Genomic DNA, 23,685 nt, shown 5'->3' with positions numbered 1-23,685 from the left:
TGAAACAAACTTATAATTTAAGGAAATTACTGATTGTCTACATGAAAGGGCAGCATTACTATGGAAGTGAACAGCTAAGCAGAAGGTGTGTTCCAGGACAAGTACAGTCATTTCACTATAATACTTCCATAAATCCATGAGAAAATAACTTGATTTCCTCCTGGCCTGGGATAATATGAAAGGGCAAGGCCAGGTCTTTATCCCATGCCACATAACATTTAACACGAGCAGGCTTGAAATAGTGATCACAGGAATATGGGAAGAATAAATCACTTTGAGTGTTTGCCATGATCTCATCAGGGATGGGTTGTGAATTCACCCTGAATACAGTATGCATATCCAAGCGTACAGATCTTTATTCTTTTGTGTCTGTGTTACAACTGTCTTCCCTCCCAGTCCGGGAATTTTCAGGAAAAGTATACAGCCACAGCAGGAGGTGGTTTACAGGTCTCTTTCCTTTACAGGATAAACTTGGTTCTGTACTGTTTAGCTCAACAGTCCCTCTAGTGGTTTTTCTTTGTAATATGTTTTTAAAAAATGCAATAACTATGAATGGACATGATTATCTATTTATCTGTAAATGAACACCAATCAAAATCTACACAAATATAGGGAAGGAGAGACCTATACTATATGTTTTATTTCATGCATTTTTAATTACATCGACTGTAAGAAAAGCTCATTTTCACATTTTACTGTTATTTATTCTATTACATAAATAGTACATTTTTGTAAAACAAAATACCATATTGTTAAATTTTTTACCTTCAGAAGCTGTTTAATTAAAAATTAAACCTGAATAATATTCCATAGCTGTCTGTTAATTGGTCCTATTTTAACAGATCAAGGCACAAATAGATATTTATTTTCAATACGTACCGTCTATGTCAATACGTATATGAAATTTAGCAAGTAGAACAAAGTAGGTGGAGCAAAATGATACAATAACTCTTTTCCTTTTACTTAAGGAACAACTTTTCTTTCAAATAAAGCCAAGGCCTAACAGAGTCATGATTTCATAATGCCTATATCACAATATGAAAAATTGGGTAGCATAATAGCAGAAAATTCTGCTTGATCATTTGAAACATTTTCTTTTATATATGATTCATGTTTCTCTCGTAAACCCCATTCCTGGCTCAGATCATGTTTGTTCAGGCACTTTGTGTTTGTGTCATACTTCTTTGTGAGGTACAAATTCTTTTTTTTTTTTTTTAACTCTAACAGTCAGAATGCATTTACAAATCTAGTGCTTGTCTTAGCCACAAACAGAGAATAACAATTATATAAAGGCATCCTAAATAAAGAATATCAATGTGAAGTGGAAACACTCACGGTGGCTCTGTGTTCTCATCCATTAACACCTGTCACATGTAAGCAATGAAACAGCAGTGTTTAAATTATTTAACAATAATGAAAAAATTAAATAATGTCTATAAGAATAAATGTTTAACTTTCACTAGCATTTAAAGGTGCGCTCAGTTTTTCCCCCTTTTTTTTAATATGGATTTTTTTCGTTTTTTCGATATCGTTTTGAGTTACCAAAGTCTTTGTAGAAATTCTTCAGAATCTCACGTGACCGTATATTGTTATATACATACATTTTTAAAATTGCCTACTAATAATTGCTTTATGTGTATAACTTTTTAATAAGGAAAAAACAAGTGAGTGCAATTTAAAGCAGCTTGCAGAAGACTACACAAGTTTTGTTTTTATTAAACTACCAAAAAACAACTACAATAAAAACCTTTGAGTACAGGTTATTTAAGCAAAATTTTATTTGTTGACAACACCACAAATAATTTAATTGGTCAATTGTTGCATGACAGCTGGAACTTGACCTAATATAATCCGTCATCGCTTGTTAAATAATGATGATGATGATGATGATGATGATGATGATAACAATAATAATAATTATGAATATTATCAATAATAATTATTATTATTATCATCATCATTATTATTATTTTAAATATATAAAAATATTTAATAACAGTGAATATAGTCTGTATGTTTCGTTTTGTCATCATATTTCATTCATAGCAAAAAATAAGTATTAATTTGTTTGGTAGTATTTTAGTAGCCTTCAATATAATATTTAGTACTTCAATAAAAGTTAAATAGTGGCATTTCAGACATTATCATATATTTGAACCTTTGGTGTACTGTTTTTATTACACATAGCAGCTTCTTAATGTAAACATTAATAATTAATAAAATATGTTGTTATGCATTGTTTATGCTCTGTACCGCAGTGAAACTTCTTCATTATTTTGTATTAATTTTGTATCAGTGACTTTCCTCAGAGACGTTCCTGGATTTTTATTACTTACTTGACATAATTTTCCCTCCATGACACTGGCTTTTAAAGTCTCATTTCCATGAATTTACCAGGCAATTTTTTTTTTTGATTTTTTATTTTTATTTTTTGAAGTAGATTCAGTACGGTACCAGAGAGTGTGACGAAAGACGGATGTAAGATCTTATTTGTGTATTGAAATGCCAATCATGTTTTTACAGTGCCCTGATAGGTTCAAACAAAGCACCACCTTCTTAAATAATCCAATAACTTCCGCTGACGATTTTTGAATGCAGAGCGGTTAATGTTGGTTTACGACTCATAAGGGCAAAGTGGCAGAAACATACTAGTCACAATTTTGAGATTCAGAAACGTTAATAAACAACTGCAATTGATAAACTATAACCGGAGATGGATCCTGCCTTGTCGAAACTTCTTATCGGGCTCGCTGTCAATATAAGTCGTAGTGATGGTAAGATGCTTGTTTGCTAACGTTAGCTGCTAATCTTTTCCATACATGAACTGCATCATCAAATCACTTGATGTAAAAAAAAAAAAAAATGTTCGCAAATTAAACTTTCAGCGTACCAGTATAACACGTACTGATTATTGCTGCCAATGGAAGGTTTCTAAATGTAAAAAATTGCTTCGAATAGAAAAACACTCAAAAAGTATGTTTCTAAATCTAACCTTAAAGATATATAAATAACACAAAATAGTTTCTTCCTGTGATCCCTTGTGTTGTTGGCAAGGATTGTTTTAAAGGGATAATTCACACACACAAAGATAAATTCTGTAATTCCCACTTAATTTCTTAACTCATGTTCTTCCCATGTGACTGTTTCTTCAAAAACAGATATTAGGCTGAATGGCATCTACAATTTACTGTATGGAAAACAGATAAAATAAAAGTAAATAACACTGCCTATTTTGCACCACAAGAAGTCAGTCATTTATTATCTCAAAGTTCCACCAAGATAATGCTGTTTTCTTATGCTACAGGAAGAATACACAGCGCCACTGTGAAAACTGTCAGTGCCTCGAAGTCCACAGTGAATGTGGAATGGGCTGAGAAAGGCATGACTAAAGGAAAAGAGGTTGGTACTTAATTTGTCATAACATAAGACTTTTTCCCCTTTGCTTGAAGCAGTTGTTAGAATGTTGACCACAGGTTTTGCAGGTATGTGCACTTGTACAGCCAAAGCTCTAGGATGTTATACTTAACTAATAAACAAATGTTCCCCTAGGTTGACCTAGATGAACTTAAGCAGCTCAATTCTGACCTGATGCAACACCTCCAACCATGTCGTCAAGGGGAGCGTGAGTCCATACCTGCACCTTTGTCAAAACCGGCAAAAGTGAGTCCTTTATTTATTTTCTAGAAATTCTTATTTGTTCAAAATGCACTTAAGGTTTTTATATTTTATTTTTTATATTTTATTTGAGTATTGACTATCTGCACTGTTGTTTCACAAAGGACTAAAATGGACCAATTTGCACAGACAGTGTTGTCAACATCTGATATGTGCATGTTAGTTGCCATGGTAATGCTGTAGGCGTCAGCACAATGTCTAGACACTTTTTTTTTACAAAAACTGTCAGAAGCTGTCAGTGTGATAAGAGGAAAACCAGTGGTGCTGAAAGCAAAAGTCATTTGAGAAAACAAACCTTACTTAATTCCACACACATTCATGCACTGTGTCTAAAAACACTAACTCATTTGTTCTTTTATACCTACAACACTCCTACAAAAATTATTTGAATGTGATTTCATTGTGCCATACAGAATGTCAGAGCATCAGAGCTTCCATCAAGATCATCAAGAATACCTACTTCAGAACGTAAGTTATATTCTCTGTTGTTCCGAGTCAAAGTTGGTCTCCTGACCTGCACCAGTGTAAACTTATGGTGTGTTTCCCATCTGAAGCTGCTCCTCAGGATTGTTCATCTGATGAGTCAGGTTTGTATGAAGTGCATGCTTTCCTTATGTTCTCCAATCATACTCATTCACGGTTGGATCATAACACTTATCATTAGTAGGGCTGCCCCCAAGAAAAAAAAAGTAAAAATCCATAGAAATTGGGGAGGTCATGCAGCCCGTGATGGACAGATCGTTAATGGCCGATCTTTGTGGTAATACATCGGGCAAGACATCCAAACTATTATTCATTGACCTCAAATATGGCTTATCATCTGAAATATGTAAGTAGTAGCGACTTTATATGGTTGCTCAATCTAATGTTAACCTAGAAGAATGTGCGATATTTAAGTGTCTGTGCAGAGTGTGAAAGCTGAACAGTATAGCACTCGTAGCATGATAGATGGAGGCACCGGTGCGGTCACTTGCTCTTAAAATATTCCATCATTTTGGTCATGCAGATAAGAGTAAAACATCTTTGGAATCTGTAAAGCCTCTACATTTATTTGTGTGTGCTCACAATAACAACAAAACATTGCACTTTTGTAAAATAATGAAAGCAAACCGGATGTGCTTTCTGCCGTCTCGGTCTCTGTGAGCTTGAGCGTGAAACTCTGTGTATACTTCCCTTACAGACATGAAAAATATATCTATAGAGAGTGAAATGTCTACTCTTTCAAATGAAATTATTCAAATCTGAAAAAAAACTAATTTTCTGTGATTTATGTAACCCGAATTCATATAAGACCAAAACATAGAAAACAATAGTTTATAAATAGAATATTCAAATGTTAATGTAGTATAATCTTACCTTTTTTTTTTTTTTTTTTTTTTCTTTTTTTTTTTTTCCTGACACATTCATCATTACTTCTGCTGGTGTGCTGTGGCAAGTTTTATGTGTGTGCTGGTGCTTTTTCAGCTATGTAGGCAATTAAAGTCTCAGATTTAAACGGTTTATTAATAAATGTGGGATTAGTTGACTAATGCTTAAAATGAACGACTACTAGTCGACCAAAAAGAAATCTTTAGTCGAGGGCAGCCCTAATCATTAGACTTAATCAGGGTGTCTCTTCCCACTTCTGTCCACATGATCTTTTCTACAAATGATCTACTTGTAGCAATCAAAAAATTGTCTTAAATTACTGTTTCTGTCAGTCCAGAAAGTTCTCAAATGTTGATCAAAGCACTGTGAATGGTGGTTTCTCACTTTAGGGTTTTATATAGCAATAATTGTTCTTTTCATCAATTTAGAAGTTACTTTCTGTACTGTGTGTGTGCACTTTGTCAGATACTATGGGGTGAGGAGCTCATACTGTTGTTCAATTATTGCTGATTAAAATACAGTCATGACAAACATTTTTGGAGTTTCTGGTGTTGCCTATAGGGTCACCTTTTGATTTAGTGGCAGTGTTGATCATGGAATGCTCTTTATTCTACCCAGGTTTTGAAAAATAATACATTAATAGTAAATCACACTGCATTGCAGAGAGTACACATAACATAATTTCATCCCCTTTCAGCTTCTAGAAGGATGACCACACGTCAGACTTGCTTGTTCCGACACCCTGCCCCTCCACCTGTGGTCTCGGCCACGGCTGCAGAGGAAGTTCTCTCTCAGGATCTTCCCTCACCTACGATCCCTAAACCTTCAGGTCTGTTTTTTCATTAGCATAATATTAAGATGTCCACTGTTCAGCCTCTTTATCTCACTACACATCTTGCAGCTTTACTGGTATCAGGTTGTTTTGCATTTCAGTGAACTGATATTGATTGTTAACCATTTTGAGTTGAATGCACTGTAACAGCCATGCAGCTCACTTGTACAGTCCGCTTCGCTAATCTTGCATATTACATTAAGTTGCTATCTGGATTGGTAGGCTACCAGAGGAGATTTGTTTCAAAGCCAGCTTCTCCTCTGCTACCAACTGCTGAGGCTATTTGTGAAAGTGAGGCTTCCAAATGTGCCCCCATGGCTCCACCAAGTATGTACCGTTTTGCATTTGTCATGCATGCTTTCACATTATTGATAAGGTAGTTAGTAACATCTAGAACACTTGACTAAACTGTTCTATTTGTAATCTTTTAGGCCATCGCATGTCTCAGGTCTCAGAAATGAACAAGGTTGCAAACAAACGGTTGTCAGTAGCCAAAAATCCAGAAGCACAGAAGAGAGGAAAGGTAACTTATTTGATTATTGTTCAGGATACCTTTACACAACAACACTTGTGCTAAAAAATGAATAGTTTTTCCTGTGGGTTTTTAAAACATTTTGCGTACAGACAACAATGTAAACAAGTCACTTTGTAAAGAGAAACTGGCGTGCTTGCACACATATGCATTAAGTACGCACTCACGCATGCCTATTGATTAAACATGTAATCTGCATACGCATGACGTCACCGTTTTCACAACTTCACATTTTTTGTAATAAGATAATGGTATAGTTTTCGAAAGCTTGCATTTTTAAACTTATTTTCAAGCCCCCTAAACATTGTTATAGTGTAAATGAATAGGTAAAACAAGTTTTCAGTTTGTAGTTATAAATGTGGTGTAAACGGCCCCTCAGATATGCATTTATTTTTCCTTTGCATTGTACTTAATTTAACAATTAAATTGTTTTATTTATTATTTCTATGATTTAAATTGTATTACTGTACATATATATATATATATATATATATATATATATATATATATATATATATATATATATATAATATTACATACATACACACATACAGGACTGGTCATATAATTAGAATATCAAAAAGTTTATTTCATTAATTCCATTCAAAAAGTGAAACTACCAGCACCAGCAAGTGACCAGTATAATGTATGTGTGTATAGGTATCAGTGATGCGCGGGTTGATCCAAAATGAGCGGGTGCCTGTGGTCACCCGCGGTTGTCATCCAAAAATATTTTTAATGATATTCGGGTCGCGCTCGGTCGGTTAAACCTTTGTAATTTATATAGTACTATACACGATTACTTTATTGGCTGAATAACTGGCGCGAATAGAGTGACAACCTGTCCCGCTTTACGTTGTACAGCAATTTTACTCTTTGTCCCGCCTCACGCAAATTGAGCATGTGTCCCGCTTTTTCATTCGACCCTGCCTAATGAATACACGGATACGTCCATAGGCGTGCTATTAACTTATGTCCAATAGTTCAGAGGAGAGCAATAAAAGCGTTAGTCTATAGGCTGAGTCGTACGTCAATCAAACTGTTGACGCGCGCGCTGTTCGGTCAGGTTAATGGCCACGAAAAAGAGAAGATGCACTTTTAATAGTGAATGGACCGCAGCATACTCTTGATTAAGACCTGTAGATGGCGAAGCAGAGACAGTTTTTTTTCTGTGGGACATGGAGGAGAATACGACGTGAAGCGACATGGTGCATGTGAGTACCACAGGAATAAAAGCACATCATCATGAAACATGCAAATCAGTGTAATCGTTTTTCAATAACCAAATGACCCACAGGCTGACAAAGTTTGGGCATCAGAAGTGACGAGCATTTATCATGCCGTACATGACTGCGGTAACAAGTTAGCCCCAGTCATTTTTCCTGATTCTGAAATAGCGAAGAAAATGCTGTAGAAACTTTGGGTGATATTTTGGGTCAGGTAGTGTCTTAATCTTTTAGTCGGTGGGTTTAAAAAGAAATATAGGCGATATATTACAGAAAGCTTGAAATGTCTACTTTTAAACGAAAATATTAAAACCAAAATAAACGGCTACTCTCTGATTATGTAATCCATATGAAATGTGCATTTCTCTCTGGCGTTCATGTCGAGTCCGCATTGTCAACTTCTTCAAATCTTAGCAGCGACACAGAAAACACCAGTTTATTACTAAACAATTTAATGTCTCCTTGCTAATTTAGACACATGCGTAATCATTACTCTAACCGGTTCTTTCTGGCAAGCCTTATGTGTGCGGTCACGCTTATTATCCTTTATTTAAGTAATTATATTAATATAAAGGGGGGACGCATTTACTACTTTTAAAAAATGCGGGTCAGGTAAAATATTTTATTCAAATTTTTTTGCGGTCCGAGTCGCGGGTGGGTTAGTTGAAAACATCGGTCGGGTGCGGGTTGTTTATACACTGACCCGCGCATCACTGATAGGTATATGTGTATATTACACACTAAGAGTCAAAAGTTTGGGATCAGAATTATTTTTAATGTTTTGTACAGGAGTTTCTTATGCTCATCAAGGTTGCATTTATTTTATTGCATTTATTTAGTAAGTTTATTATTTTTTACAAGTTTTATTCAGCAAGGATGTGTTATCGTTAAGAAGTGATAGCAAAGATTTATATTGTTAGAAAATAATTTTGAATAAATGCTGTTCTTTTTAACTTTATTCATCAAAGAAGGCTGAAAAAAAGGATTGCAGTTTCCAAAACAATATTTGGCAGCACAACTGTTGCCAACATTGATAATTCCAATAATAAATCAGCATATTAAAAAGATTTCTTAAGGATCATGTGGCACTTTAGACTGGAGTAATCAAATAAATTTTTATTTTAAAGAATATTAAAATAGTAACCATTATTTTATATTGTAATTACATATTTTGCAAGATAAACCCAAAATAAATGCAGCCTTGATGAGCATTAGAGACTTCTTTAAAAAAAACATTACGTGTCTTAATGATCCAAACTTTTGACTGATATTTTTTTTTTTTTTTTTTTTTTTTACATTTTTGGTCACAGTTAATCTTGAAGAGGAAATTTGCAAAGATTTATTTATTTTCTCCATCCAATTCTTGTTATATTTGTTCCTAGTTTGGAGATAAAAGTCGACCTAATAAGCAGTTTTACCAGATGATTGAGGAATACAGAGAGACCCTGGAGAGAGTACCCATGTCCTTTTCTGATCCTGTAAGTTAATGAGTATACTATTACTATTCTAATTTATTAATTTCATATTTTAACACAGTGTTTCTCTTAGGTCAAGCCTCACCGAATATGTGTCTGTGTTCGCAAACGTCCGCTGAATAAAAAAGGTAGGTTGCTGATATGACCTCTCTTAATGAATTGTTTATTTTCTGTTGTTGAGTTTTTCCTTTTATTTCTCCTTTATTTGTGTTTAGAGTTGGCAAAGAAAGAGATTGACGTGGTCACGATCCCTGGGAATGGAGCCCTGCTGTTGCATGAGCCCAAACAGAAAGTGGATCTGACCAAGTACCTAGAGAATCAGACTTTCCATTTTGATTACTCGTTTGATGAAGATGCCACTAATGACTTGGTTTACAGGTAGCTGCATATTTGAGTTTCCATGCATGTATATGAAGTGTCATTCATTCAAAGATTAGTTCACTCTAATCTGTCATTTCTAACCAAAACTGAAACAACAATTTGTAATTTGCATGGAATAGAGCAGCCATTACCAGTAAATAATGACAGATTTTACATGTTTGGATTATCTTTTTCTAAATAATAAAATATAATTTTAAAGGCATGCCAGTTTATTCACTATTAATGTTTAATTCAGAAAATATTCAAATGGTTATGAATTTAACTTTTAGGTTCAGTGCTAAACCTTTGGTTAAGACCATTTTTGAAGGTGGTATGGCGACGTGCTTCGCATATGGCCAAACAGGCAGTGGAAAGACCCATGTAAGCCGTTTTGTTTGTGCTTCCAAAATAAAATTCCAAAACATTTTTCCATGTTGTTCATCTGAGGCATTATTTACAGACTATGGGTGGAGACTTTTCTGGAAAGAGCCAAAACAGCTCTAAAGGGATTTACGCCCTGGCAGGTGATTGAAACTGTCAAATGTACTTTACATACTGGCCTGTTACTTTTATCCATGTTCATTCATGTATTAATCTCTCTGCATACGTCACAGCACAGGATGTATTTACCCTCTTAAGGCAAAAGCGATATGCTGATATGGACCTTTGCCCATATGTCACCTTTTTTGAGATCTACAATGGCAAGGTTTGCGCACATTGTATGTTTCCGAAATAATTTGGGAATTCTGTGATGGCATGTCAAATGGATTCATGAATTTGCATGAAGTGTTAATAATTCTTAAATTTCCAAATCTTTACTTTGGTATTAGTATGTATAATATACTGTGGTTTTTGATTATGGTTGCAAGCATAAAGTACTTGTTCAGGCATGATGGGGAACTCTGTGTGCTGCAGGTGTTTGATTTACTGAATAAGAAAGCAAAGCTGCGTGTTTTGGAGGATGAGAAGCAGCAGGTCAATGTTGTTGGCCTGCAGGAAGTGCCTGTGTCATCTGTTGATGACGTCATCAAGATGATTGAGAGGGGAAGTGCATGCAGGTAAATATTAGGTCTGTTATTTTAGAATTATTTAGATGCTTTTATAGTATTTTTAATTTTTTTAATATTTGATTAATTTTAGGTTTAGTAATCCTATGTGCTTTCAATTTTATTAGACCTTTGGTTCATTTTAGTCTTGTTCCATTAGTTTATAAGGCAACATTTCTTCTAATTTCGAAGTTATTCCATCTAATTTTTATACTTATTTTACTTGAGCCTTATTTCATTTACCAAAAAAGTTTTAACAATTGCAACTGTATCTCGCCATTATAACAGAACGTCTGGCCAAACGTTTGCCAATGCCAGCTCATCACGTTCACATGCAGTTTTGCAAGTAATTCTAAGGCGGCGGAATATCCTCCATGGGAAGTTCTCTCTGGTGGACCTTGCTGGGAATGAGCGTGGCACTGATATCAGCAATAACGATCGGCACACCATCGTGGAGACTGCCGAGATCAACCGCAGCCTGCTGGCTTTGAAGGTGCTTTGTCTAGTGGCTTCTGCACCAAATAGGTCATCTCTACATCATTGTTTATCCTAAATACACATTTTTCCCCCGTTTTTAATAAATTAAATTTAAATGCATCTTAATTACTGTTTTAACTATCTGAGGTGGTGTTTATACAGCTGATAGTTATAGCTTTTGTTTGCTGCTCCGTTATACTGCAAGAAACCTATATGTGCCCAATTTTTTATTATTAGTATTTCTTTTTTTTTATCCTGCTTACAAACACACAAGTAAATGGTGGTTTTAGTGCAGTTAAGTTGTTAATGTCTTCCCTGCTGCCTTAGGAATGTATCCGGTCTCTGGGACAGAACAGCGAGCACATCCCGTTCAGGATGAGCAAACTCACCCAGGTGCTTCGGGACTCCTTCATTGGAGAAAACTCCAGGACCTGTATGGTAAGAGTTTGCTAGAGTGATTATTAAGTTTTGTGTATATGTTTCAATTACGCTTTTTTTTTTTTCAGGACTTGCTTTTGATACTTGTTTGTAACATATTTATCTCTTTGTGTGTTTTGTTTGTTTCAGATCGCAATGATCTCGCCGGGTATGAGCTCTTGTGAATACACAATGAATACACTACGTTATGCGAACAGGTGCCTTTTATCTTCCTTGATTTAAACTAATGTTGCTCTGATTGGCCTAGAAGGCCCTCTGGTGGTGCGGTTTAGGCATCACAATCATTTGTGGGTGTTTGTGACAGGGTAAAAGAACTGAATGGTGTGTCTAAGGGAGCTTCAGTGGAGAATGGTACAAAACTAGAGCTTTCTGAGGAAGGAAACTCCTCGGAGGAAGTGAGTGAAGTGGCAGGACTTTCATCTACAACTCTAAATACATTTTGTGTATTTGTTTTGTTTATAATTGGTTAAATGGAGATTTTATTTGAATGGCAATTAAACTTGTGTGTACATTTGTATTTCTTTACAGAAATGTGATACAAAAATTGATACAAAACCTCTAAAATGTACTTCTTTTCAGGAGTCTGTTCTCCCAGCGTTTGAGGCTATATCCCAAGTGTCTGAGATGGAGGAGAGGTTTTATGAAGAACTGAAGGTTTGTAGCTGTTTGTGTAAACACACCTGCTCTGAGTGGGCAGCTTTGTTTTAAACCTCACAATCACTCAAAAAGTTACAGAACTCCCCATAGCAATCAAGTTACAAAACGAAGTTTGCTATTTGTTTACCCCTGAATGCATTTCTTCAGACATGTTTTTTTTTTTTTTTTAATGCTCAAGGACCTTGGTTGAGTCATAGGATAAGTGGGTTTTGTGTTTATCTGTGTTTCTCATTCCTTTTCCAGGGGTGCAGCGAGGTTGCCAGGTCTATGGAATATCCCTCATTTGATATCATACCAAATTTACCAGAGATTGATGCATTTATGAGGAAACTGCAAGGTATTTCTTTATAATCCAAACAGACACAAACATTACCATTCAAAAGTTTGGGGTCAGGTTTTTGTTTTTGAAAGATGTTTCTCATGCACACACAGTAATATTGTGTAATAATATTACAATTCAAAATAGCTGCTTTCTATTTTTATACATTTTATAATGTCATTAATTCCTGTGTTATAGCTCGACTTTTAGCAACCATTACTCCCTCCAGTCTGCAGTGTTACATCTACTTTCAGAAATCATTCTAATATGTTAATTTGGTGTCCAAGAAATATTTCTTATCAGTATTGAAAAGTTATGCTGCTTAATATTAGTAAACTGTGATACTTTGTTTTCAAAGGAGCAGACTTTTTATGAAATAGAAGTATTTTGTAACATTATAAATGTATTTTCTGTCACTTATGATCAATTGCTCATGCAGCCTTGCTGAATAAAAGTATTAATTTCCTTAAAAAAAAAAAACTTTTGAACGGTAATGTTCATTTTATTTAGGGGAAATTAACACACACATTTACCTACTCTCCCCATACACCTCTCAGTTTATGTAAGACTTTGTTTGGGTTTCGATACACGTTGAAGTGACACATATTGCGTGGTTTGAGAAGGTGTTGATTAAAAACCCCTTCCATTTCCTGCTGAACATTGTAATAGTTTTTTTTTTCTTGTTTTAGAGTCTTACCAGGCTTTGAGATCAGCTATTGAAGCAGAACAGCGGGTCAGGATGTCACCAAACTAATCGAAGATGAGATTCATCTGTGTACAACTGCAGATTTCCATTTGTTCTTTTAATAATCTTATCTGCTGTCTGGTTAGAAGATATATTAAGTTTTTGTTATTTTTGTTTTAAACGTTTTTGTGTACTGAATAAAGGTTCCCTCATCTTTGGATCTTTTGTAAATCGTCAGCTGTTTGTGCTTCATTTACTTGCATATGGATTCTTAGTCCTGTCACGTGTCTGCCTTGAAACTTCTTTTTTTCTTATCCTGATGACGCCAAAATGAGAGGTGGTTTGACCACCACTTCATACCAACCACCCACCCTTCCCATCACCCCCAGCCTTGACCTCCAAACTGCCACTATATACAAGCCACAACCAGTGTATACACTTGGCCTGCAAGCACAAGCTGACACATGACAAATCAAAGGCCTAATAAACAGCTCGCACTGAACAGTTTACCTCAATGGATGAAAATAAACAAAATCGGCCTATGAGTGGGTGGCCCCACATCTCCGTGTGAGGCCTAAAATCTCAACTGCTTCCTCTGAGCTCTTTGGGTGGCATTTCCCACCCCCTCCCCCCACCCCACTCTGTAAATACATATATTGCACTACAATGGGTAATATGTATCTTGTTCTAGCCCTACATTTGATGTACACATACTACTGTATACATGTTGCAAAACTTTGTTTAATGCTTAAGTCTCATTCATGAAATCTAATTTTCAGTTTATAGCTGCTGTCCAGCCTTTCTTTGGTTGCGTTCATGTAGCGTTAAATATCTTTCAATGTAAAATAATTGTTTGGAATATGTATACATATCAGTCATGTCGTGGAGAACTAATTAACATATTCTAATAAATGTTTTGTTCAAATCTTTTTAGTGTGATTTAATATTCTCCTCTCTTGCATGATTAGGGACTTGGAGGTTCACTTCAGACCAACCTTAACTTCCTGAGAGCTGGTTCTAATTGAACTCTTCAGTGGTTTAAAGAAACTGAAACCATTTTGATTCGGTGTTGCATTGTGGTTTTGTAATCGTCTTGGGATGTTACTAGTCAGCTTTGCTTCTGAAACAACACTACAAAATAGCTAAAAAGGACCTCAGGCTTGTTACAGACACGCTTTCTTGAATTCAGTTATTCAATATGAATTTTAAAGAAGACGAGAGTGCTGAAGAAGCTTTGGATTTTCGATTTGGAAATGTTTCATGCGAGCTGAGTCTTGTATCTGTTGGCCCTGAGTCTGTTTGACTCTGCTTTCTTGATTCCAGCTGTCCACATGAATATTTTCTCAGTGTGGAGAAAATTGGCAGTGGCTAATGCTCAGTTCTCATCACCTCCACAGACTAAATAAACACAAACCACCCAGCAAGCCTATCGGAGGAGCATGCAGAACAACCTCTGTTTTTCTTTTCCTTCTGACCCTTTTCTTTCTTCTGTCATTCTGTGGCTCTGGATTGTCTGTGAATGGATCTGGATGGGGAAAGTGTCCATCAACACCAGGCTTGTGGCAGGCCTGACTAAAAGTGTTATGGTATTTGGAGAAGAGCCTTTTTATAAACATGCCACAATATTAAGCCAATATTTATTTATTTTTGCATACCCTGTCTATAATGTGATTTACTGTGTATATCAGTCTCTCTGAAAATAATTTGAACTTGTATGAAAAAAAAAAAAAGTTTGTTTGTGAAAGAACAGTAGACTACAAAGTTGTTTTTCACTCTCTCCAGTTACTCCTTAATGCTGTAAATAACAAAACATTACAACCATATACATTTTAATGCTTTGGGAACCAAGGAAAAAAGAAGGAAAGGAAAGGAAAAGAAAACAAACACATAGAAAATACATGTATTGACATGACCTTTGAACTATTCAGAGTTTTTAAATATGGTGCATTTAAGTCAACCGTTTTAAAGCTTTTCTATTAGGACTAGTTTGAATGGCATATTACATAAATACAGCATTTTAAATTTCTTCAAAGACTACTGATAAAAATGTTCTTTTTAGTTAGCTTATTATTCGAAAACCTGAATGCGACCTTGAGTCAGTTGAGTTCTGATTCGTGAGTTGTTCAGCACATTTTAAAGGTCAATCAATAGGTAAATTACAAAGAACCGGTTCAAAAAATGATTCATTCACAAATCTAGATGATCCGATCGCAGTAGTTCTTCAGCTACCAACTACTTGAAATAATCAGTGAATAATGACTTAATTTTCAGTCGGATCTTCATACAAAACTATCATTTAGAATATAGTGCACGAGTATAGACTACTTTAATGTTTTTTCCAGCCTATGCCACGTGGCCACCATAAATTGTATAGAAAATACATGCATGATGGTTCTTCAGGAATAATGATTTAATATAGAATAGGAAAATTAAGAGCAGACTACATGGATTTGTAACGACACGAGGGTAAGTCATTTCATCAAAACAAACGTCTTCATCTTGAACATGCTTATTTTTCATTGACCCACAATTAAACTGGAGAACTTGTGCTTAAAGACTGTATTTTAAGTCAGCTTCAAAAGTTGGCAAATTATGAAGACAGACGTTATAAGATGATGCCATTATAGTTATTAACTTGGATTTAGTTCTTTTCATGGATGTCACAAGGGTGCAGTGTTTCAATGCTGAATTTGTTGTCATGCACATGACATGTTGTTACCAATAGAGGGCAGTCAAACTATGCACACAGAGCTCACACATGAACGTTGCATTAGAAATACATTTTCCTGCTGTTGTAATAATGTTGAGGTGATCATTTGCATTTGTATTTATTTGCTTTTGCATGTTTACTCATTCCAAAATCAATGTAACACACTAGGAAATTCCCAGCATCTTATTTGGCCCTGAAGCATCAGAATAGTTTCAGAGTCAGCCAAATTGGAGCTTTGCTTATTTTTCATGCAGTCTGGCATCGACTGGCATGCTCACTGGCACCAGAACTTAATGCATTCACAGAGGCGTTTTAATATTTGATTTTGTTCATGAATGCTTCACTCTTTTCTAGGAATTGTTGAATATTCCAAATGCGAATTTGGAATGTTTCCTTTAGAAGTCTTTTGAGATCCTTTTGCTATTCTTTTCCAGGTGGAATGATCAAATGCAAGCGTGTCTGTGTGAAAAGATACAGGCACTGGCGACAGGCCTGTCTGCATGGCTGTGGTGAGTCTGGGTTTCCCCAGCTGGATGTGCTTGTTTATGCTTCCATTTCAAGGCGGCTAGAGGACAGCGTGCCTGTCAACACAGGTGTGTAAACCACAGAGCCTAACAAAAACTAACTCATGCAGACGTTCATCTTTTAGTTCTTTATATACGCTCTGTGCATGTTATTAGATTTCGCTTTTGAAAAGTGAAAACAAATCAAATCGCATATAAAGGGGGTTTCTATAATCTTTTAAGTGCATCATTGAATGTGACATCTACTTTAGTGTTCATGCATTCCAGCTCAGTTTTGTAGTTCTGTGGCCGATTTGTATTATTATACAGAAATAACAGAAAAACGAACTGGTTCTCTGTGGATCATCCCAGAGGCCAAAAGGTCCGCTCAGGACCAGTCAACACATACATGCTTACACTCTCTCATTTAAACATCCAGAGAAAGAGGGACACGCCTGTCTCCGCTGCAGTGATGGATTTAGGCGATGAGGGGCATTTCGTTTGGAATATTGGACCTCCTTGTGCCTTGGCCCTGCCCTTTGGGCCGAACATGCCAGATTGAATACATAGCTCTAAATGAGGGTTAGAACTCCCTTGTAGTCTTATGAAAACGCCATTTAAAGTGTCTTACTGTGTTAGTTTACAAGTGTCCACATTTACAAGTACTTTAGAGTGTGTTTATCCAATTGAATGTCTGTAATTAAAGTTTAGAACACAAATTTCACTTCAAATTATATGAAAGCTTAATCTGACTGTTGTGGGTTGCTGTTTTTCATATTTCAGTCTTTATTATAGTCCGATCAGCGCCTCCCAGTGATTAAACACCTTCATAACTTGAGATACAAAACCTCTACTTCTACTAACTTCTTGTATTTTTGCACTAGAACACAAACTGTTTTAAACTCTCATAAACATTACACTTCAAATCTTTCTGAGCAAAGAGGTGTAATACGTCTGCAAATTCTACATTGCAATTACAGAGAGTGGATTAATACTAACACACATTTTGTGTACTAAAAAATTATATTTGTGAATAATCACACAAAATTTCATGACCTTGAGTCAAGCTGTAAGCATCTACAAATAGTCTTCTTTACCAAAACCTTTCATTTGCTTTCAAAGTTTTAGCCGGCAATGTTGCAAGCATGACACAAACTCAAATTTAAAAGAAATTTTTCAAAACTCAAACTACCCACAAGTCCACTTCCATGTCAGTACTGTGAAAGCATTTCAAAAAAGTGCTACAACTACCATATATGGACAGATGTTTAAACCCAGAGCACCCAAGGACACATATGGTGTGGCTTTCAGTGCTACACAACATGTTGTGCTGGCCACATAAAATGGCTCTGCCAGTCTCCTCACTACATTCATTACGTTTTATAACCTCTCACATGTGTTTAATTATAATCTGATGGTCTTTTACTCTGAGTGCCATACCATCCACAACCGCTTTATGATTATTCCCTCTCCTATTTCGAACATAGACAGCTCTGCCCTACGAATTGCAGTACAATTTGTAGAGAGCAGCCTAAAAAGATTTAGCCTTTGAATGACACAATGCAACTCAAACATGGCTGGCATACAGATTGTTATTGCTTTAACCAAACAAACCACTTCTAAATGCTGGATTTGCATTACAAGTTCATATTTAGGCCCCTCTGTAAACATTGCTGGGCAGAGTGAATCAATTAAAAGAGCATTACGTTAGTTCCTGTTTATTTAAAAAATGTTTAGACTGCAGGGGCCGCCTTGAAAATTCATATTGTTCCTGTGTTGGAATAGGACATAGAAAATTGCAAACACATTTGTTAGTTTGAAGCAATTTCTGTAAATATTGATCTGTGCTCTGTATAATGAGGTCAGTGAAATGATGATGATGGTTAACAACCATAAACGAGACCTATAGATGGACACGGGCTGAGAAACGTCAGATCACCTCCACTTCCTGTGCTATATCAGCTGATCTAAACGTCCGTTTTAGTATATGAAGGGCTTTGGTTTAGGTTCTTTAATACCCATAAAATATCTAAACCTTTTAGGATGATCATAAGGAAAGTGCGACTCTGAATGTGGTAAATATGCAATCATTTAAAAAAAATATATGTTTGACTGTGTTAATGTATGTAAAACATTTGGGACCTGTAAGAACAAAGAGGCTTTATTTATTTGATCAAAAATAGAGTAAAAACAATAATATTGTGATTTTTATTTTTAATTAATATATTTTAAAATGTAATTTATTACTGTGATGGCAAAGCAATGAGCAGTCATTAATAATATACTGATTTGATCCTCAAGAAACATTTGTTATTATTATCAGTGTTGAAAAGTGTGCTTCTTAATATTTTTTGTGGAAATAGTTTGGTATTTTTGGGATTCCTTGATGAACACAAAGTTCAAAAGAACAGCATTTATTTGAAATATAAATATTTTGGATCATGTAAAAGCCTTTACTATCACTTTTGATCAATTTATTCACATGCTGTATATAATCAGTTGTTTTTGTCCCATATCTATTTTATGAAATTTTCATCACCACCTCCCTACCATACAAAAACAAAAAAACAGTGAATAGAATTGTAATCTTTTTACCCATTTTCAGTCATGCTGAGAGCGAGAGAGACCCGTGCCAGTCACCATAAATGTAAAACACACACACTTTTAACTAATCAGCCCTATTGAATTCAACCGACAATGGCCGTTCATCCTCTGGCCACCCAAGCAGCACAGCAGATCATGTGTTCCTTCTTTTGTTCTCACCCAATTTTTTTCCTCCCCCTTTTTACTTGCCCCATACAGACAATGCTTTGCTCCGATTGCTGCCATCCAGACGCAACTATCTGTTGTTAAAGGTGTCATCTCACCCCGTATATTACAAACTATTTCAAAGATTCTTTCAATTTGTGCCAACTGCTGCCTTCCATTTCTGGAGCATGGTTCTCTCTAAACTGCTCCAACAGGCAGAGCTCTAAATCTTTAAATCTTAGTCTTCTCTGATAAAGTTTTTAGAGTGGAATGGGAGGGAGAGAGTCAGACCCCCCATTTGAATTACACAGTCCCAGTGCCGTTTGGCTCCTGCAGCTCATGATAACGCTGCCAAAGCCAGACATGAATGAGAGACAGCCCTATCGCTCCTGCGATCAGCTCTTTTCTCTCTAGTTTCCTCAGTCAATGCATGTTCAGCACGTCACAGAGCTCCTCAGGAAGATGTAGTTAAACTACGTCAGCTCTCCTAATCTCAGTGCTTCCCAGCGGAAGCTGTTGAAAGTTCCAGACCTCCAGTGAAGATATTTGGTGCGTTTTCAGGAGTTTATATATATATATATATATGATTTTTTTATGGTCACAATTTGCTCCGAGTCTTGTCATGTACATTAAGGATTTTCCTGCTTTGCTTGGGTCGTTATAACCGGTTAAGTGCTGGAAAATGCAGTTTAAAGTCAAGCTGCCTAAACTTATCATTCATGATGTAAGAAAACATAATTCTCTAGGATTTTTACATTAGAATGATCATTTGAATGATAATCGATCGTGTCTTTAAACTTTGATTTGCTTGTTGGCCCCTAAACTTCTATTGTAAAGGCATTTCTCAATAGGTACGTTTACATGCACTCATTTTCGTCAAGCTAAATTAATCCAATCCGATTTCAGGGAACCCATTTTAGCCAGGATGACATCTAAAAGAATAGCTGAAAAAAATATGTCAGACACTAAAAGGTTAGAAATAAGTAATGCATGTGAACATCAATGATTTTATTATAAAAGAGCACTGGTAAACTGCACTGCACATGAGCGCAAGGTATTTTTAAATCTAAATAAGATTCTTTCTTATTGATTGGATTATTTCAGGTCTACACCCCCTTTTTCAATCCATTTCATCCCAATTTAATTCCGATAAAGCTCAGTCAGATCGATGAAGGTGTTTACATGAAGCCTTTTTAATGTGATTGAGCAATCAATCCGATCACTAACAGATCATTTGAGTGCATGTAAAAAGCTAATGTAAATATATCGCATGGTATTGTAGTTTAACATCAGCAATTTTGACAAAGCAGCAACTTTCAGCACATTCTTTTTGAGAAACTGAACCTCTAACTTGTAGAACAAGATCGTGCCTCATGGCCTAAATCGCTGCTCTCTGACTCCACAAGGAAAAACCCTTGACCCGCTCCCTTTATTTCCTGATACTAAGGGGCCTCGACAGTAAACTTCAAAAGCCAATGGTGTATCAGATTCAGACAGGCCCGAGGTAGCTGACAGATGAGCCCGTGTTGTGGGAAGCCGAGGAATTTACAGCACACGCCTTTCATCTCTATTGGTGGGCTTATTGTACTGAGGACACTAGCCTGGGGAGTCACAACAATAAAACAGGAAGTGTAGAGCTGATGCATAAATAAACTGCCTTCCCTCCCCTCACCTAATCGCCTCTCACATCTTTTTAGCATTTAATCACCCAAAATAGTGTGGGTTTTTTGAGTGACAAAATTGGACATTTGGTATAATGTTAACAAACAACATCAAAATATGATAACGTTTCAAATAACAAGTAGGCATACAAGAAAAACAATAAGAGTCATTTTTTTTTCTTTTATTTTGTTAGTTTAATTCCTATAAAGGGCGAAGGAAATGATGGTCACAAAGGGTTTTTCTTTTCTTTTTTTCCTCAAAGTTTTCTGAAATCAGTGTTTTAGACAACAACAAAAACAGAAACGCTTCAAATCTTTACATGAAGAAGGAAAGGCAAAGATTTCTAAACAAGGTGGACAATCCTAGCCACCCCTTTCCTTCATTATTTCCAACAGCAATATGAAGATTTCAAAGCCCACTCCACCCAACACCCCCCCAACCTCACCCCAAAACAAACAAACAAAAATCTCAGAAACAAATAGATATAATTATATATTTATATTTATAATATATTTACTCTTTAAAAATATAACTTCAGTCTAATGACTAACATCTGTACAAACTACAAAAATAAAAATCTTATATAAATAATTTATATGGCATGACATACATTTGAAACAAAACCCCTATGCAGGACCCCCATTCCCCATCCCCTACCCTTGTCTCATGTCTGCCCAAGCCACTTCTGTCCTTAAGCTGTACATGTGCTTTAAATTGCTTATTTCATGTTAAATTGCTTATTTCATGTTGCTTATAACATGCTTAGTTCATGTTTTCCAGATACAGTAGCTACTTGGTTTGTTTCTGTTAAAATGCATTTTGTTAAATAAAGAGAGAGAAAGAGAAGGAGAGTGAGAGAAGCTGCCACTTACATTAACACTTTTTCCCTGCATTTAATCTGGCAGTGACATGACCAATACTGAATGAGTGAGCTTTTATCTGAAATTAGACCTAAGAAAGAGAACTGAATTGCAGACAGAATACTAGGAAGACTAGCACCAGCGCTGTTTATCTGTCCCTACACTGGCCTTGTAGGAGAAGCCCAGGGGGCAACTACCAGGTAAACAATTGCGTAGGGCTTTTGCTACTTGCAAAGCAGCTAACAAGATGACATAATAATAATAATAATAATAATAATAATAAATAAATAATAAAAAAATGAACTGAAAACAAACAAGCAAACAAAAATATCCCTTTGCACTCATGCAAAATTCCCTTTGTGAATGATAATTGATATTTGGGTAAACAACATGTTTGCCTCATGTCTCCCAAACTTTATCTGGGGCATACACAAACCGAAGCTTACTCATGTATGGCTAAAATAACCATAGAGGAAAGGGGGAAACGTGTCATTTAACCACCATTTCAAGTATATAAATGTAGACTACAAATGCGTATATAATGGATCAATGGAACAGGAAACACTAGACCCATATTTCTGCTATTCACTGAAAAATTGCAAACAGACCATTTCAGACCAAGTCATAAAACAGATGATAACATTACACTAATAGTCCATATCAGTGACAATGTATTACTGAACAGTTTAACAAATTAATTTTGTATGATTAAAAGTTAAGAAGGCACAATGGTTGTCAGTATAAAGTAAAATAAATAAAGGGGGGGGGGGATTAGGACATTTTATCTATATAGGTCTTGGTTTTGTACAGTGCAATCAAAGATAAGTCAACATCTTTGAACAATACAGATAAGCTTCCTATTGGCTGAAGTTTAACAACTTGTTAATATAAAGTTAAATCTTGGTTTATGTTGGGGAAAGGGGTACTGCATATTTTCAAGACACATAATCTTAAATTTGAAGTGTAGCAGCAAAAAAAAAAGGAACACTGACCTTGCTTTTCAATAACCTAATATCATTTCACTTATTTTTACATATAGCATATTTTATAATCTATACCATGGAGGTAATAAGGCCTCCAAATCCTCTTATACATCTTACGTTTACACAAGAGAATAGACATGTAATTTTTTAGTGTTTATGTATATATATACATGCATGTATATATATATATACACACACACATATACAGTACATAACTATATATATATATATATATATATATATATATATATATATATATATATAGTTATACATTTCTAAGAAGACCTTTTTAATAATTTAAAGATAAATTCTCTTGTCTGTGTGAGGTCTATGTACAGTTCAAAGAGATAAAAGACACCGGGCTAGGGCTGGGAACTTCCCTAAAGAGCCATAGATTCCAGAAAAAGGGATGTAGGGGTTGGGAGCAGTCTAGCAATCTTTGGCTGCTTGGATCCATGCACCACCTGTAACACATGCAAAAGATAGAACATCGTTATGACCAGTACGGACAGCTGTCTGCTTTTTCATAATACAAACTTAAATGAAATACATAAATGTCTAGTATTGGGATTTGAAATGTGAAACCTATGAGAAGATCAGAGTCTTTACCTAGTGCCTGGTCAGCTTGATGCTGGTTTTTCTCTGTGGATTCTAGATCTTGAAGTTCCAAAGAGTACCTCTTATAATGTGTAGATTTCCCATACGTTTGAGAAATCCTCTTAGAGTTGTCAAAAGAGTCTGACTCATTATCCTCAAACTCTTCATGCATGTAACCCTGGTATGACCCTGGCAAACTGGGGTGCACTGCCACTGTCACAGAGGCTGTTGCTGTAACCATGGTGATTGCATTGTTAGGATGCTGCAATGCCCCAGGGCTGTGGGCTGGGGCTGTAGTCCTGTTTTGTTGCTGCCCTCTCCCTGGTTGTGGCCCTAGGCCACACTGAGTAGTCCTTCGAGGACAGTGGGTCCTGTCGCTTGGTAAATGTTGTCGCCTCTGCCCTTGGTACTCGTGTTTGTTGTCCCACCGTGTGATCTGTGAACTGACCGAGTTGACAGCATTCTCCTTGGACTCGCTGTTCTGTCCTTTAGAGTTGTTTTCATTAAAAGGTTTTACCACCTTGGAGGCAAG

The 23,685-nt window shown here is 35.9% G+C and overlaps 2 protein-coding genes and 1 long non-coding RNA gene across 5 annotated transcripts in view; 2 read left to right on the top strand and 1 right to left on the bottom strand.

Moving 5' to 3' along the window:
- The first annotated feature begins 2,579 nt into the window (after nt 1-2,579).
- Nucleotides 2,580-13,194, top strand: LOC132154806 (kinesin-like protein KIF2C). 2 transcript variants are annotated; one of them, XM_059563476.1, is made up of 22 exons: nt 2,580-2,774; nt 3,305-3,399; nt 3,550-3,660; nt 4,089-4,143; nt 4,230-4,262; nt 5,741-5,872; nt 6,098-6,202; nt 6,307-6,398; nt 9,016-9,111; nt 9,182-9,236; nt 9,324-9,486; nt 9,759-9,849; nt 9,929-9,992; nt 10,083-10,174; nt 10,384-10,526; nt 10,803-11,007; nt 11,319-11,429; nt 11,559-11,626; nt 11,734-11,824; nt 12,009-12,083; nt 12,330-12,423; nt 13,095-13,194. In XM_059563476.1, exons 1-22 carry the CDS (start codon nt 2,714-2,716, stop codon nt 13,157-13,159), a joined length of 2,097 nt encoding a protein of 698 aa, XP_059419459.1. In that variant the 5' UTR covers nt 2,580-2,713; the 3' UTR covers nt 13,160-13,194. The 2 variants fall into 2 exon arrangements, with proteins under 2 accessions (XP_059419459.1, XP_059419460.1); XM_059563477.1 differs by lacking the exon at nt 4,230-4,262.
- Nucleotides 13,195-15,300: 2,106 nt separating this feature from the next.
- LOC132154189 (uncharacterized) lies at nt 15,301-16,981 on the top strand. The gene is made up of 3 exons (XR_009437102.1): nt 15,301-15,556; nt 16,235-16,393; nt 16,743-16,981. It is a non-coding gene; the product is annotated as an uncharacterized LOC132154189 (long non-coding RNA).
- A 5,786-nt stretch (nt 16,982-22,767) lies between these two features.
- Nucleotides 22,768-23,685, bottom strand: part of LOC132154805 (protein patched homolog 1-like) — a 37,070-nt gene continuing 36,152 nt past the window's right edge. For both annotated transcript variants that reach the window (XM_059563475.1, XM_059563474.1), the window contains exons 21-22: nt 23,166-23,673; nt 22,768-23,020 (exon numbers count right to left, since the gene is read on the bottom strand). In XM_059563475.1, the coding sequence (XP_059419458.1) occupies nt 22,986-23,020; nt 23,166-23,673 (543 nt within the window). In that variant the 3' untranslated portion in view covers nt 22,768-22,985. The remainder of the gene's footprint in view (nt 23,021-23,165; nt 23,674-23,685) is intronic.

This window comes from Carassius carassius, chromosome 12, assembly GCF_963082965.1.
Source record: "Carassius carassius chromosome 12, fCarCar2.1, whole genome shotgun sequence".
Taxonomy (NCBI): domain Eukaryota; kingdom Metazoa; phylum Chordata; class Actinopteri; order Cypriniformes; family Cyprinidae; genus Carassius; species Carassius carassius.
Note: the sequence above shows the minus strand (reverse complement) of the source record. Positions and strands in the feature narration are given on the sequence as shown.

What these genes read in the sequence shown, in the direction of transcription:
- LOC132154806 (XM_059563476.1), top strand. Translation starts at nt 2,714, where the DNA reads ATGGATCCTGCCTTGTCGAAACTTCTTATCGGGCTCGCTGTCAATATA. An exon ending in CTTTGTCAAAACCGGCAAAA is followed by an intron (nt 3,661 to 4,088) that starts GTGAGTCCTTTA and finishes TGTGCCATACAG; the next exon opens with AATGTCAGAGCATCAGAGCT. An exon ending in ACTAATGACTTGGTTTACAG is followed by an intron (nt 9,487 to 9,758) that starts GTAGCTGCATAT and finishes TTTAACTTTTAG; the next exon opens with GTTCAGTGCTAAACCTTTGG.